General features: G+C 35.5%; 1 protein-coding gene across 25 annotated transcripts in view; it reads right to left on the bottom strand.

The window, feature by feature from the left end:
- The window catches only part of EIF4G3 (eukaryotic translation initiation factor 4 gamma 3), a 331,329-nt gene that overhangs the window by 58,037 nt on the left and 255,288 nt on the right, over positions 1 to 18,004 (bottom strand). For 18 of the 25 annotated variants that reach the window (XM_077899276.1, XM_077899277.1, XM_077899273.1 and 15 more), the window contains 3 exons: positions 17,705 to 17,815; positions 11,410 to 11,580; positions 6,906 to 7,103 (listed from right to left, as the gene is read on the bottom strand). In XM_077899276.1, coding sequence (XP_077755402.1) covers positions 6,906 to 7,103; positions 11,410 to 11,580; positions 17,705 to 17,815 — 480 coding nt within the window. The remainder of the gene's footprint in view (positions 1 to 6,905; positions 7,104 to 11,409; positions 11,581 to 17,704; positions 17,816 to 18,004) is intronic. The other 7 variants (XM_077899271.1, XM_077899259.1, XM_077899261.1 and 4 more) reach the window with 1 other exon arrangement.

Raw genomic sequence — 18,004 nt, 5'->3', positions numbered from 1 at the left:
TCTCCAGACATTGTCCAATGTCCCCTGAAGAACAAAACCACGCCTGGTTGAGAACTGATCTAGGCCAATGCTTGAGGATTTACCATTAACACTCAAAACCTTTAGATTAGAGTACAAAAGTCCTATTTAGGCAAATTTCCTAAATTTCAGAGAAGTTTGTGAAAGAGTGGTAACAGAATGGTTTCGAGGACTAAATGAGTTAGATGTGACAAGTTTAGCACATACCTCAAAAAAAATATTGCTATCATTCCCACTAACCCTCATCCTCACTACTCGTGGCTATACTACAGCACTCAGTGGTTAACTAGAATCTTTTACTTTGAATGACCAACATTGACGATCCAGGTCCAGTGGCAAAGGTCTATATATTTCTTACAATTATGAGTCAGGCCAAAGACCCTGAAATTTAACTTGTGGTGTCTGAGTAAAATACTGATAATGACAAAGAAGTTACTTAAATAACTCAGTGAGTAAGTGGACAGAAAGAGAGCAACTCCCTTAGGTGATAATTTAATTTTTTATTAATTGTCTTCAATATCTCTTATTCCACTGGGAGGTATGATTTCTCAAACTAATAATTATTATGAAAAAGAAAACAAAACAGTGCCATTGGTAAAGAAAGTTTGGAAAAAACAGGGTGCCTGGGTGGCTGAGTTGTTCTTTTTAGTATTTCTCCCTCTCCTCCCCCATACTTTCTTTTATTGTAAATAGCTTTACTACCACTAGTCTAAACGTTTTCCTATATTTTCACTTTTTTTTTTTTTTTAATTCATGCTTGGGATTTGTAGGAAATTCTTTCAATCAGGGCTTTAACATCTCAGCACTTGTGAAAAATTTCTCAGCCACTCTCTTCAAGTATTGCTTTCTTTCCGTTTTCTCCTCTCTCCTCTTTGGATTCCAATTAAAGCAAAATTTGATCTTACTGAATCTGCTCCATCATTATCCTCCCTTTTGTATTTTTCATTTTTTTGGTCTCTCTCTGCTTCATTCTGCATTCTACAGACCCATCTCCTACTTCATAATTCTTTATTCCAGCTGTATCTAATTGGTTATTAAACCAACCTATTAAGTTCTGAATTTTATTACCTATTCAGTTCTGGGATCTCTATTTAGTTCTTTTGATACGTTCTCATTCTCTGTTGAAAATTTCAAGCTACAGTGGTTTACCGCCTGCCTTTGGCTCAGGGTATGATCCTGGAGTCCTGGGATCGAGTCCCACATCGGGCTCCCTGCACAGAGCCTGCTTCTCCCTCTGCCTGTGTCTCTGCCTCTCTTTCATTCTCTCTCTGTGTCTCTCTCATGAATAAATAAATAAAATCTTAAAAAAAAAAGAAAAATTCAAGGTATCTCTATTACCTTGAACATAATAATGCCTGATAAAGCCAGTATCTAGAGCTCCTGTGGGAAAATTGTTTACTGCTGGCTCTCATTCATGGTGTCTTCTTCCCTTATGTTTTGTTATTTCTAACTATATGCTGGACATTTCATTTGAAAAAATTGTTCATGGAAATAATTTAAAGACAAATATGACAGTTTTTTTAAAATACGATAGTTCTAAAAGCAATCTGTGCTTGCTCCTTCCAAGTACCTAGCAGGCACTAACACAATTTGAAATCACTATAATCCAAATTCAAGCACTGAGATTATTTGATGTTGACCTATACACAGTTCCTGTGAAAACAGGTCAATTTCTGATTCACCTCTGTTTCAAGCATGCAGTACTTTGGGATCCCAACCTAATATACAAGAGGACTAAAAAACAAAACAAAACAAGAGGATTTATTAGAGCCTCTTCCACCACTCCTTTGGTGAACAATGTTCCCAAATTCTGTCCCCCTAGCTCAACAAGTCTACAAAAAACAGTTATTCAAGACATTTAGTTGCCTCGTCTAGGGAGAAGTTTTACTGAATCTGCTAAACGTCTAATTTTTCTTTGGATTTCTACCTTTTCAAAGATCTTAACCTTAGTAATTCTTTACTGTCCTTCAAAATTTTAAAAAATACTAAAGGCACCTTTTCTAGCTGTTATCCATGGAATGGTCTTCTAGATCACCTAATTTGTCAAAACTAGAAGCCCTAATACTTACTCCTGTGTACTTTTGCTTAATCTTACTTCAAATTTGATGTTTGGTATTTCCAAAATAGTGTATTATTATTATATATGTACTTAATAGAAACAATTTCATTTTGCATATTATAAAAAATTATTAAATGATGTCACACTGTTCTTCCATACTATTTTTAAGACTGATATACACTAATACATTCAGTATTACTTCATTAATTTTAACTACTGTGTGTGTAGTTATAATCACTGACCAAATATTTATAACCACTGGCCAAATAAATTGTGGTTTATCTCAATTATCTTGTTTAGGCTTACTTCGTTTGTTTCCTATTATTCACTATTAAAAGTAATACAAAAAATAAACATTCTTAAAAAGGATTCCTTGTGCACATCTGGTAATTTCTCTAGGATATATACTAAGAAGTAAAATTTCTGACGAATAGTGTATGAACATCTTCAACATTGTCTAATTACTCACCAAAGTGACTGTATTCATCTGTTAACACTTTAAATTATTTCATATTTTTTCTACTCTAACAAGTGTGACTTGTACAGAATTATGGTTTGTTATTTCCCTAATCAAGAAAAACAATGAGTATCTTTTGTTAAATTCATCAGCTATTGGATTTTCGTTTCTATAAATTGCTCTTTTATAATTTTTAAAGAGATTTTATTTGAGAGAGAAAGGTAGCGAGAGAGAGAGATTGCAAGAGAGAGCATGAGCAAGGGGGAGAGGGAGAAGCAGGCTCTCTGCTGAGCAGGAAACAGGATGCAGGGCTTGATCTCAGGACCCTTGGATCATAACTAGAACCGAAGGCAGAGGCCTAAAGAACCGAGCCACTCAGGAGCCCCCCGCTATAAATTGCCCTTTTAATTGGGCTATTTCATTGGATTTTTTCCTCCTTAATTCCTCCTTAATTCTTAAATCTTATATTCCAAATAGAAGCTCCCATGTTGTGGCTTTATCTTTTTATTTTATTTATGGTATCATTTGCTTGTACACCAAGGATTGCAAATTTTAATAGTCAAATCTCAAATTATTTTTTTACTCATTTTGAATCTTAATCTTGCTAAAGAAAAAAATTTTTTAATATTTTATTTATTTATTCATGAGAGATGAAGAGAGAGGCAGAGACACGGCAGAGAGCGAAGCAGGCTCCATGCAGGGAGCCCCACCTGGGACTCAGCAGGCCTCCAGGATCACACACCAGGCTGAAGACAGGCGCCAAACTGCTCAACCACCCAGGCATCCCTTGCTAAAGAAAATTCACCCCAAAGTTCATGAAGATAGTCTCAACTTTCCCCTAAAAGGTGAGCTTATATTTAGATTTTCATTATTCCCATGACTGATTTTTATATTTTCTACATAGTAGAAATGACTCTATTACCAATGTCCCCTCTTATTTCAGGCCTTCAGTACCTCAAAAGTAAATCAGGTATGGTACTAGAAGTAACAACAGTTGTTACCTTTAAGGAAGAGGGAAGGGCACAGTTCTATTTATTGACCAGGGTGGTAGGTATGCTCACTTCATTAATATACACTGAGCTGTTCACTAATGATTTATACAATCTTCTATATGCGTGTTGTAATGGTATGATAAAGCTACCTCATACCAGTTCATGGGAGCCAACTGTTCACTCAAAATTTTGTGAATTAACTGTCAAACTGTCACTGGCTTAAAATCAGCCATGGAGAAACTGTATCATTAAATTTGACGAAAGAAACACGCTTTTCTCAAAGAGCGTGTTCGTCTGTAATATATTTTTTTAAAGTGTAAAAATCTGTAACCTTTGGTATAGAACTCTGGGGGAATTTATACTAAGAAAGCAAAAGCTTCAATATGTAAGGGTAAATTACTTTGGTGTTTATTGGAGCACTGCTTGTGGTTGCCAGAAAACCCCCCAAAACCAAAAAAAACCTAGAAACAACATGGGGGAAAAGGGGAGGGGAGAGAGAGAGAGAGAGAGAGAGAGAGAGAGAGAGGGAGGGAGGGAGGGAGGGAGGAAAGGCTGGGGAAATTGTGATATACATATATCTTCAGATATTATACAACTACTAAAAAAGTATGAGTAAAATCTATCTGTAGTGGCCTAGAGGTATGCTTAAAATGTATTAAATGAAAACAAAGTAAACTACAAAAAATACATATAATTAATATCAACCCAAAAGTATTCTCTTTATACATATGCATATGTTTTTATATAATTTTCTGAATATAAATAAGGCTGTGGAAGTACACAGACAAACCATTCACAGTGACTGCCCTGGAAGGAAGAACAGTGTAACTAGATGGGACTGTAAGAAAAGAGCAGTAACTTTTCTATGGAAACCCCTATACTGCTAGACTTATTCCAAAAGGTTATTCTGTAATTTAAAATAATCCTGTAAAGTTTAATCAATCTTATTTTAAAATAATAATAGCAAAATTCACATAAGTGGTTGGCTTCCTATAATTTCTATTTTAATCTAACTTCTATTGTGGCCAGGCCATTTTCTAAAGGCCACTTTCATCAAGGATACTCTCTTATTAAACTTTAACAGGGGTGCGTGGGTGGTTCAATCAGTTAGGTGTCCCAACTCTTGATTTTGGTTCAGGTAGTATTCTGGAGGTTGTGGGATCAAGCTCCACATGGGGCTCCTCTCTTGGCAAGCATTCTGCTTGGGATTCTCTCACCCTCTGACCCTCCCCTCCTGCTCACTCTCTCAAATAAATTATATCTTTTTTTTTTTAAGATTTTATTCATTTATTTATTCATGAGAAACACATACACACACACAGAGGCAGAGACACAGGCAGAGGGAGGAGCAGGCTCCACGCAGGGAGCCTGACGTGGGACTCGATCCCAGGTCTCCAGGATCACAGCCTGGACTGAAGGCACTAAACCGCTGAGCCACCAGGGTTGCCCTCAAATAAATTATATCTTAAAAAATAAACAAAACTATTAGCAATCCTTCCCTCCCTATAGGATTAAATCTAAAATTAGTAAAGAGCACTAACATGTAAGTCAGGAGATCTGGGATCTAGTCCTAGTTCCAATTAGTGACTACAAGATGTCATGGCTGCCAAAAGGAAAATTAGAGACATGAGATGGAGAAACAGTTTGCCTTCAGATACATATGGTATATGGTACATTAGAAGGCAATATGGCAAGTGACTGAATAATCCTAGTCTTGGGATTCTTACTAGCCACTTACTAGTGAGGTGACATTAAGCAAGTTATTTATCCTTTTTAATCCTCAGTTTCCTGTTCAGTAAAGTGGGGCTAATAATACTAACTTTTGAGGGTTATAATAACTATTAAAAACAATATATGTAAAGCATCTACCCATAATGCAACCTAGTAGGTGCCTAGATAGTTTCTGTTATATAATCATCCTGATTCAGCCATCATTTCAAGACCTTTGCAATCTTTTCCATTACCAATGTAATTTTGAATTATTTAGGGAAAACTATTGGTTAAATACTAAGTTAGGAACTTTATATACACAATCTCATAAACATTATTATTAAATTAATGTTATCATTGTAGGAGCCTCAAATTGTGTGCCTTAATCTTATTTTATGGATTAAAAACAGGTTTCAACAGGTAATATAATTTTATAAAGTTATAAAGTTTATAACAGTTCATTATAAAGTTAACAGCTTGTAGAGAAGCAACTTAAATATAATTTTCAAGTTAAAATTTAAAGCCAGAACCGTGAGACGCCAAGCCCGTGTCTGTGACTATTGTGCCACATGCCGTTGCCCTGTCTCGGTCATGAGCTCTTCCTTTTTCCATGTCCCCTCCCACCATGATCCTGCCCCTCTTCGTGCCCTCCCTGAACTCCACCTACTTCACAGAAGCAGTTTGTCACTCTACCAATAACATAGTCATTTCTTTTTTGTTCTACTTGATTTTTAGGTCTAGAATATCCATTCAAGCATCAACAAATTTCAATATCACAGAATATGCTCTAAGTGGTCTTAATTCTTGTTAATACTGGGTTTTTTTTTCTATATGAATATTAAATTCGTTAAAGACAGAAGAGGTAAGTTTTCCAAGTTATAACAGACTTACCTATCTTTGACACAGGAATTCAAAAAAAATTCACAGAATGTCAGAATTTTGCATTTTCATAACAAGGCACAATGACAATGAGTTGTGATAATTAGGAAAAAACTTAAATGTTAAAGGACACACATTTCTGACACAAGTACCTTGGGAACAGAAACAGGCAGAGAAAACACAGATGGTACATGGTAGTGTTCTGACTGCAGAATAGAGGACAATGAACACTAACCAGAAGCTCTTTGGTCTCCCATTCTGTCTTGCCCTAGTTTTGACAGGCTGTAGAGATTAAATGGCTGTGGACAATGTAAAGAAAAAGAAATCTAATAACTTCTAAGAGATGACATGATCACTTTTGAACCTTTTATGACCATAACTATCCTATCATTTTCACCGAGGCTCAATTTAGAACCAATATATTTTCCAGTTTTGAATCAAATGTGAATATAAGCATTCATTTTATTTCTGTAAGAAGACACACCAGGAGAAGTAGGTTGCTCATGTCAATAATTTCACATTACTAATTTAAAACTTATTCAGCATTGCTCACAATGGATAGGACCATAACAGACCTATTTCAGGCCAGTCTCCATATCCTCTCCAAAGATGGAAGATGCATTTTAATAAGGCAATATTCTTTTTATACATTGAGAGTATTACATTAAAAAGCACTAAAAATATATTCTCCCCTTTACGTTGCCCCAATAACACTTCTGGGAAGAATGTGTAGTGAGGGGAGAATATACCTCTTGGAGATTTCTGGTTTTACTCCTTCCTCTCTTCTTACCGTTACTAGACATCGACACATGTTTGCGTAAGCCACAGAGAAACTGGGCTCATCGATTGCCTTCTCAAAGACCAGGTCAATGACTCCCTTCAGCCGCTCCTCTGTGTCAACAGTAAGTCCTGACACTTGCTTCATCAGTTGGTTGAACATCTGTGGTGTCAATTTATTTAAGATACTTCGAACTTTCCTAAAAAGTTCCTAGAAGGGCCACAAAAAAGAAAAGAGTGTTATAGTAACTGTGACAGGATGATTCTTTCTATAAGGATTAATATTTTGTTTATAATTTGTAAGTTTGACTTCCCCAATTTTTTGGTTGAAGATTTTATTTCTTTGAGAGAGCAAGTGAGAATGAGAGCCCAAGTGGGGGACGGGTGGGAGAGGGAGAGGGAGAAGCAGGGAGCCTCATGCAGGGCTGATCCCAGGACCCCGGCATCACAACCTGAAATGAAGGCAGACATTTAACCATCTGAGCCAATCAGGTGCCCCAACTTTCCAAATTATTAATAAAGATTGTGAACTCACCACAGAATTAAATCCATCTATTTTAACCAAACAGCAGCAATTATACCATTTCTTCTCCACAACTGAGAATTTTAAGGACTAGGTATATTCACTGGCAGGAGTATTATCTGGCACATTTCTCAGGGCAATTTGGAAATGCGCATTAAAAGCTTTAAAATTACGGTATTTTGAACCAGCTATTATACTTTTAGAAAGTTATTCATGTTTAAGGAGGTACAAAAGATTTTAGCCACATTGACTTCCATCAATATCTCTTTATAGCAAATAATTTAAATGTCATAAATAGAAAATCTGTCTAAATTATGGTATATTATGGTAGAGAATACTAGGCAGTAGTGTTTTAAACTCTCATCAAATTAAAATAGAAGAAAACTTCAACTAGAAATAAAGCATGTATAATTCTACTTAATGGTAAAAGAATGACTGCTTTCCCTATAAGGATAGGAAGAAGGCAAGACTGTCCATTTTTACCATCCTCTTCAAAGTCATACTGGAGGTCCTATCAGTTCAAAAGCCTGCACTGGTGGTATAGTGGTGAGAATAGCTGCCTTCCTAGTCAATGCAATAAAGAGAAGAAAAAGAACTACAACTTATACAGATTGTAAAGGAAGAAATAAAACTATCCATAAATGATACGATTATGTAGAAAATCATAAGAAAGCTACAGAAAGATAGTAGAATTAAGAAATGAACCTAGCAACATTGCAGAATATAAGTCAACGTAGAAATCAATTTTATTTCTATGCATTAGCAATGAACAACTAGAAATTACATATTTTAAAATTCCTGTTCTGTTTATAATAGTACCAAAAACCATTAAGTATTTAGTTAAAAATCTAACAAAATCTAACAAAATATCCATAGGAACTGTAAAATGAAAGTGAAATGTGTTAAGCTACATTCAAAATGATTCCATTAATTTGATATTTTGGAAAAAGCAGTGGTATTGGGACAAACAACAGATTAGTGACTAATAAAGGTGGGCATGCAGGGAGATTAAGTATAAAGTAGCACAAGGAAATTTCTGCGGTGTGATAAAAATGTACCATATATTTTTTTTAAACGTACCATATTTTGATTACAGTGAAGTTACATGACTGTGTGTTCATCATTTGTAGAACTATATACCAAAAAGTAAATTTGACTAAATGTAAATTATGCCTGAGTAAAATATGAATTTGCACAAATCCAAGAAACCATTATATAATAACTGAAAAGGCCTATAAAATGTTTTATTTGATCCCTATAAAAATTGATATCTGAATATACAGATTTTTATTTTATTTTTTTCAAAGATTTTATTTATTTGAGATAGAGAACAAGCAAGAAAGAGAGCATGGTGGGGGGGGGGGGGAGCAGAGCAGAGGGAGAGTGAGAAGCAGGCTCTCCATTGAGCAGGGAGCTGACACAGGACTCTATTCCAGGACCCTGGATCATGACCTGAGCCTAAGGTAGACAGTTAACTGAATGAGCCACCCAGGCACCCTGGAATATAAGGACTTTTAGAATATGTGTCAATATATTAACAGTTTTCTCTAAGAAGGAGACAGTAAATAAATCAATTTAAACTTTAAAAATTACATGCTCAAGTTTTTCAGCAATGAGGAGATCCCTGGTTGGCTCAGCAGTATGGCGCCTGCCTTTGGCCCAGGGCGTGATCCTGGAGTCCCGGGATCGAGTCCCACGTCGGGCTCCTGGCATGGAGCCTGCTTCTCCTTCCTCCTGTGTCTCTGCCTCTTTCTCTCTCTCTCCCTCTCTCTATGTCTATCATAAATAAATAAATAAATAAATAAATAAATAAATAAATAATCTTTTTTTTTTTAATAAAAAAAGTTTTCAGCAATGAGTTAGCATTGCTTTTATAAAAAAAAAAAAATAAGTTTCTTAGGGGTAGGAAAGTCACCAAACTTTTCTCAATTGTATCTATCAACTGCGAATATTGGTGAGAGTCTTAAGATGTTAACCTGTGCTTTAAATCAAGAAAGCAAAAAAACACCTCAGGGCACGTAGGTGGCTCAGTTGGTTAAGCGGCTGGCTCTTGGTTTCAGCTCAGGTTATGATCTCAAGGTCCTTGGATGGAGCTCTGTGTTGAGGTCTACACTCACCAGGGAGTCAGCTTGGGTTTGTCTCAATCTTTCGCTCTCCCTTTGCCCTCATCTCTGCCCCAACATGTGCCCTCTCTCCCTCTGGGGTAAATAAATTGAAAGAAAGAAAAGAAAAAAAGGAAACAGGGAAGAGAAGAAGAAAACAACCTTCAAATACCTTCAAATATTTCAGATGATAATTTAAGTTTGAAAAAGTAGGACAAAAAAGATAATTTATTAAAGTAATGAACAGCAAAGTAACTAGAGTTAATATACTGTATTGCATATTTGCATATTTGAAAGTTGATGAGAGTAGCTCATCAAAAGTTTTCATTACAAGAAAAAATTTGTAACTACACATGATGACAGATGTTAATAACTGGACTAACTGTGGCGGTCATTTTGTAATATCATTTTGTAATCATTACAGTGTAAAAACTGAAACTAATATAATACCAATTATATCTCAATAAAAAAAAGAAATCAGCATCAAAACAACTTGATTGAAAATCATTAATTCACTATAACTGCTATCTACTTGCAGCCCAACAAATTCTGTATTAGGTGCAAAAAAAGCATCAGGCATAGTTACTGCCTTCCAGACCACTGAACATTATCTGCAGAGACAAGAGGTGCTGAGTAAACATGAGGTAGATGAGGAACCACAGAAGGAAGTAGTTCATGTATGTACAAGAGAGGTCAGAGGCAATGGGTTAGTCAGCAAATGATAATGAGGCCAGGTTATGAAGGGCAAAAAGAGCTGGCGAAGTCACTGTGTGTCAACTATACTCAAATAAAGACTTAAATAAATAAACCCAAACAACTAGGGGAGCTTCTGTGGCTCAGTCAGTTTAGAGTCTGACTTTGCTTCAGGTCATGATGTCAGGGTCCTGGGATCAAGCCCCACATAAGGGTTCCCTGCTCAGCGGGGAGTCTGATGTCCCTCTGCCTCCTCCTCTGCCCCTCCCCCAAGTTATGCTCTCTCTCTCAAACAAATAAATAAAATCTTTTTTTTAATAAAATCTTTAACTGCTTTATATTACTTTATTGAAACTGCACAATAGCCCTATGAGGTAATATTAGAATCTCAATTTTACAGTTAAGATTAAGAACTTGCCTAATAGAACTTGCTTCTGTCTCCAGAGTTGAAGCTTTTGATTCCTAGTTAAAACTATTTACAATGAGAGGAAAGATACTTAAAGAATGAGACACTGAAAAGTCAGCATATGATATGTAATGCCTGACTCCAGTACAGGTACAAATTCAAGAGGAGACTCTAGTCTTGGTGCCTAGAAGCAAAAAATCCAAAAAAGATAGTAAAGGTAACCCAATATAGGAAATGGCACTGTGTACAGCAAACGATGAATAATAAAGACTACATAATTTGACACAAAAAAGTAATTTTGTTTGGATTAAAGGAATCCATTCAATTTACCCTGGAGTTCTGCAGGCAGGTATTCATAGAAAGATGAAAAGAAAATTCAATTTTGTATCAAAAGACTCCAAAAGAAGACTAGTTTAGAAATTCTAACTTATTAGAATGAGGCCTGACAAGGGGACATAAAGCAATATGTTAACTAGAATAGGATACTCATTGGGAATCTAAAAACACATTTTGAAGGGAAGTAAGTATTGATCTAAGCCTAAATGATCAAAGTCTATGACATATAAACCCTCTAGACATAGTATTTTGTTTTGAAAATGAAACGAGAAAATAGGCTATCTGGCACATGTTATGCTAAAGATCTTAGAATGAAGCTTTTAAAAGCAAAAGAAATTACAAAAATCTTGAACTAAAATCTCTAGATATACTAATAGGATAAAATAACAAGTTAAAGCAAATTAAAACAAGAGCATTGTAATTTTAAAACAACGTTAGAATGTGCTTCTGTTCTCACCTGAGTTTTAATGTTTTCAGGATCCTCAGCTTGGCTATCTCGTTTTTGGCTAGGCTTCCAGGCATTCTCTGCCTTTTTCAGGTGCACATCTTCTTTCACAGAGACTGTGATAATCTTCCTGGGCTCTCTTCTTTGGCCAGGTTGAGATCTCCGTGGTCCAACGTTCAACAACTAGGATAAGAATATTCTTTATTATATCTACAGAGAGTACTTAAAATTTACTGCTATTGCGGTGCTGCTCAAGTCAAGGCTGATGATCACACCAAGCACTTCCTAGATGCAAAGACGGGTATTAAGCACTCAATTTAGATGTGACATTTTGGGGGGAGAAGGTAAGAGGACAACCTTAGAATATCATCAATGTAATGATCTCCACTAACACAGTTTTTAGTCCTGAAGTCCTAAATTAGATAAAGTGATGGAAAACTTTGTTTGATACTGCTATTGTTCCTAACAAAAAAGAGTACCTCCAAACTGAAACTTTATTTTTTATTAGTTGCTTGACTTTGGATTGCTCACTTGAATACTCATAAAAATTCACAGGCAGGGGGCGCCTGGTGGTGTAGTAAGTTAAGCATCTGCCTTAGGCTCAGGTTACTATCCCAGCATCCTGGATCAAATGAGTGAGCACCCCACCTTGTACTGAGCTCCAGCTCAGCAGGGAGTCTGCTTCTCTCTTTGCCCCTCCCCCTACTCATGCTTGTGCTCTCTCTCTCTCTTTGAAATAAACAAATAAATAGTATTTTTAAAAATTCACAGGCCGTAACCATGGCAGTTACAAAGCTTCTTCAAAAGCTAGATTTCTACACTGCCAGTGTGAAATGCAAATATAATTTTATCACAAAAATTCTCTATAGCGTAGAAATCCTTACTGTAGCCTTACTACAGATTTTAATGGATCCTTCTAAATTTCTGGGGCCAGAAATACTAAAATAAGTCTTTCTTATATATTTTTTTAAGATTTTTATTTATTCATTCATAGAGACAGAGAGAGAGGCAGAGACACAGGCAGAGGGAGAAGCAGGCATCATACAGAGAGCCTGACGTGGGACTTGATCCAGGGTCTCCAGGATCACGCCCTGGGCTGCAGGAGGCGCTAAACCGCTACGCCACCGGGGCTGCCCTCTTTCTTATATTATTAAATGAGATTTAACTGAATTGTTTCCTGAAAAAAATGTCTTTCTCTCTTCATCAATTCTTAGTTTCTGCTAGAGTCCCACTATACTCACTCTGTTGAAAACACTTGCTGGTATGTCATAATGGTCATCAACGAAAAATAATTACTGCAAGACATAATGAAGTAAAAGTTGCATTCTTTGTATTAAAATATCTTTAATAGTCACTACCCTAAATGTTAGGAAGTAATTTTTAAAGATTAAACATTTGAACTGATAGTAAGTTCTGCTCCTCCTGAATCTGCTGCATATTGACAGCCTTTTCTGATTATTTTGTTTTTTTATTCTTAAATATTTTATTCATTTATTCATGAGAGACACACACAAAGAGAGAGGCAGAGACATAAGGCAGAGATAGAAGCAGGCTCCCTGCAAGGAGCCGAATGCAGGACTGGATCCTGCACCTCAGGTTCACATCCTGAGCCAAAGGCAGATGCTCAACCTCTGAGCCACCCAGGCGTCCCTGTCTCTTTTTTTCTTAAGTAGGCTCCACAGCATGGAGCCCAACACAGGGCTTTAACTCATGACCTTGAGATCAAGGCCTGAACTGAGATCAAGAGATGGACACTTAACCAACTGAGCCACCTAGGTGCCTCCAATAAACCATTTACTAAATGCTGAGTAAATACTGTAATTAAGCTTCAAGAGGGAAGAAAAGAAAACACAGAAGACATATAGATCAGAATTTTTATCTCACTTAATATCCCAATGCTGCCTTTTTGAATTTACATGAAGCTGCAGAGAAGGAAGAAGAAATTTTAAATTTCATGCTTTATATATATAAACAGGTTTTAAGAGATAGATGGTCTGAGGCTGAAACTGATAAGATTGAAAGTCTTTTAAAAAATAATAATATTCATTCTCAGAATTATACTTCACCATCTGCTCTAATTAGTAATAGCAGCATCAAGCATGTATCAGGATCAAAAGATAAAATTTCTGGACAATACACACCAATCTTGTCAAATATACGCGGCTAAGCACTCAGCATAAATGATATGATCTCAGAGTATTTGGTACACATTAAAAAACCTGAGGTACCACACAGTATAACTAAAAAAGAAATGAAGAGAACACCACTGGAAAAGTACCAACAGAGACTGGATAGGACTACTATATAAACACTTATTTATAACTGAAACTTTGATATAATAGCCCAGACAAAATAAGCTGATAAAAGAGTGCATGCAGTAATCAAATATTACCTGATTTTTATAATTCAGGTTATATTCTACTATAAACTAGAATGGATAACTAGTGTGGGTTAAAATCTTTCTCAATGCTTGGAAAAGCTCAATTAAACAACTGCATCACAAGACGTTTAAATTTACCCATGCATTTGCACATAAAAATTTGTCAAGAACAAAGATCACTGAATGTAATGAAAGGTAATTATATCAAAATCAGATAAGAGCCATAGTAATCATAATTTGGGGATATAATTTTAATCATGCTTGAATGAAATACAAAATTTCCCAAAAGTACTGGAAACATCAATGAATATGCAGTGAGATTTGCATCTAGAAACTAAATATGACTTATGCCAAATCTCTTTACCAGCTCCAAGACAAGTACGTATGGATTTCAAATGAACTGCATAAGGCTATGAAAACTTTTACTAAGTAGGTAATAACGTTTCGAAGGATAATAAGTTTTGAAAAGATAACATAAGATGCTAGTCCCAAATAAAAGGTTGGTATGATAACCTATGTGGCAAGCTCTCAAGAGAACCTTGAAAATTATTATTTGGTTCATTGGATATAACTAAGAAAGGTATTGTTCACAAATATTTAACCAAGAATACTGAGTCATCAACAGATTATACTTATAAATGCTTAACACACTTAATAAATTAATTTCTAATGTACTCATGCTTATACTCTGAAAATGAATTCACTATCCGGAATGTCAATGCCTGGAAGGACTATTGTAAGCAGACAAAAAAAAGAGGCAGATAGAAGACAAAAGGACTGTGGACTTTGAGTTCAATTCTGCTATTTATGAGCAAAATTACTGTGAGCAAGTCTCTGAACTTTGTTGAACTTAGGCTTTCTAATACATTTAATGCCAGTCCTATCTACAAAAGTAATTATAAGGATCAAGGATATAAGGCATATAAAAGGACCTTAAAAACAAGTAAGTTACTAATACCAAAGAAGAAAAAGAACTTTTTAAAAAGTGTTATCTGTATTGATAGAATTAACCTTAATATCATGAACTAAAAAATGCTTATTTCATGTCCTTTTGGTGGGTGTATGGAAAACTCAGTACAAATTGTCAAATTTACAGCATCCTTCAAAAGATGCACCATATATAATGAATGAATCATTTACTAAATAAACACACACAAAATCTAGGATCCTGTGTTAGAGTTATGGAATATATATATATATATAATATATATATATATATATATAAATGAGGCCTGGTCTCTTTGTTTAAGGAACAATCTGATTGGAAGAGGAACTTCCTGGGTGGCAGAGCAATTTTAAGTCATAATGTGCTCAGGGTCCAAAAATGTGACAACTCAAATAAACATCAAAATTTTGTGTTAACTAGTGAGTTGCAATTTCTTTTTCTAGGTGAACTGAAGTTTAAACTTTTTTACCCACTCTCATATGTTTCTTCAATGTATTAAATAAGAAATCATACCCATCTGTTTTAGAATTCAGTTTACATTGCTCTTCCCTCATTCATAGACTATAACCTTAAACATACTGCTTACCTGAATAACCGAAGAAAACTGAACCAATATTCATCCTACCAAGTTTTAAAGAGAGAGAGCCAAATATTCCTTTAAAGGACAAAGGGAAGGAGGATCTAAGCTCAGGAAACCTTTTTGCCCCTAGGAATTTTATAATAGCTCAGCTAATCTCAAAGCTAACTGAAATAAATATAAACGGCAAATTACTAGTATAGGTCCACTGTCTCTCTCTCAATACATTTCTTTTGGGGCACCTTCTGTGATGTCTGACCACATTACTATTAAAATCAACATCACAATTGCTAAGTAATTTGATTTTTGTTTATTTATTTTTAAAGACTTTATTTATTTATTCATGAGAGACACAAGGAGAGGCAGAGACACAGGCAGGAGGATAAGCAGATTCCCTGCAGATAGCCTGATGCAGGACTCTATCCCTGGACCCTGGGATCCCTGGGGATCATGCCATGAGTGCCCTGAGCCTAAGGTAGATGTTCAACCTCTGAGCCACCCAGGTGTCCCAGTAATCTGACTTTTAAAAAAGTAGAGAGAGGATAGTGCCTGAGTGCTTCCAGTAGATATAGACCCTTATGTTTGAAAATGCTATGTAACTGCATATGACATATTGAAACACCTGCTATTCATTCAACATATTTTGTAGTTAAGTCTTTTGAAGGGAAGTTAATAGTAGGAGTCATAGTTACTTAAGCCATATCAAGAAGTCTAAGTCTAGTAAGATCTTAATATCTTTGGGTGGTAATCATTTATAAGCCAATTGGGAGGCTGGGAAAAATGATTAGAGGTATGGAGCCAAAAATGATGAAGAGTAGGACTTCTGCATTTTCCCCAAAGAGCATTATTAACTGTTCCTTTATATGTTACACAGCTACATTCTATGAAATTCCCAACTCAATCCACAACAATATACCAAGAAAAGCAGGACAAATTAAATGGAGAATGTTTGTTATCTATGGGAGGTGCTGGAAGAATAATAACTTGTATTAAGCTTACCATACCAGTATTACTCTGATGAATCACAATTTTACTTAAAAATTAGCTTGTGGCATATGACAGAACTATTTAAAGAAAATAAGATAACTAAAGCTGACCTTTTTGGAGACATTACAAATTCTTGATAATGGCTCACTTACAAACACATTATTTTGCACCAACTCATTTACATATGTAAGCACATAGATTAGTGGGCATACATTGTGATAATTTAAAAATTCATTTTCTGATTTCAATATTTTGAAAAATACATAGCTTATCCTCAATTTACAGCACTTCCTTTCTGCTATACCTAATTATTAAACAATAGTAAGCTGGTGATGAGAAGTGGCAGTATACACTGGAATAGGAGACGCAGAAAACCATAGCTTCTGTGAGCGACATACAAATAAAACAGACCAATACGATGACAGATGCTGTTAACTAGAGACTAATAAAATGGCATCAACATTATTTCCAATGTTTGGCAAAACAAACATATAAATCAAAAATGAAACAAAAACAAAAATAAAGCTACAAGAAATATAACTTTACACCACCAAAAAGGGAAATAATGTTGAAAAATAACGTATCAAATGGTTTCTAGAAACTGCTAAGACTTTCTGGTAAGGTTAATTCAAACTTGAGAAAAATTTTAATTTAGTATTTACAGAAAATAAAGATTAAATTTCCAACCTGTGTGAGAACAGAATATCACACACAGAGATATTGTTAAGATGGTAATGCTCAATAAATAATATGCTTCAAATTAAGGAGATTTTCTGTAGGTTTTACAAAGCCTTTAACACATTGTAGGCACTTAAATATTTTTAATTAGTGTTTGGCTGCAGGCAAACAATAAATAATTCAAATATCTACAAAGTGACATTTGTTTTCTGATGGTACAGTCTCATTTCAAAGCAGGTTTCAAAAGTTGCCATTTCAGAAATAAAAAGGTGATAGGGAAATAAAAACTGTCACCTTAAATAAAAAAATTTTTACAAACATAAAATAAGGTAGTCTTAACAGAGTGATCTGCAAATGCACAAACTCCAAGCTCCTCCAGAAGTTTAAATTAAGCACTCTCTATACCATTCCAACTTGGGAAAAATAGGTAGTCACATCATTGGCAACTTTCCCCCATGCTTTCTGCAAGTCTACAAAGCATGAAGTAGGCACAGCCTGCCACATCCTGCACAGTGCAGTGCCCCAGCATAAATCCACTGGTGATGTCACTTCTACCGCTGAAGAGCCTGCCACTGGGGGTGTAAAGGCAACCTGCAGTTTACCAATACTGCACTCTTTTGTACATGTCATTTGTTCATATTTTGACTTCACAACCTACAGTAAGTGAGAAGAACAAAACAGAAAATATCATAACACCAGAGACTACCGTTAAAAAAAAAAAAAAAAGGATTCAGCGCACCCCTAGAGGCAGGCTCTTCAGGGGTGGGTGCGACATCGCCAGTGGAGTACAAGCTGGGGCTTTGCTCTGTTCCAGAATTGGCAATCCATGCCTGCTCTGCACTTTGCAAATCTGTAGAAAGAAAGACAAAGAGATGGCCATTAGCTGAATGTCATTAGAGATCTCAACTATATCAGGACACCTCAAAATAAAACAGGAGTCCTATTTAAGGTTGACTAAATTTTTAACCCATCTGCAGTTCATTTCAATTGGAAAAACTATGCAAAAAAATCAAGACCAAATTAATGCAGACCAGTTTCT

This window comes from Canis aureus, chromosome 5 (genome assembly GCF_053574225.1).
Source record: "Canis aureus isolate CA01 chromosome 5, VMU_Caureus_v.1.0, whole genome shotgun sequence".
In the NCBI taxonomy this organism is placed as follows: Eukaryota; Metazoa; Chordata; class Mammalia; order Carnivora; family Canidae; genus Canis; species Canis aureus.
This window is presented reverse-complemented; position numbering and strand designations above follow the sequence as displayed.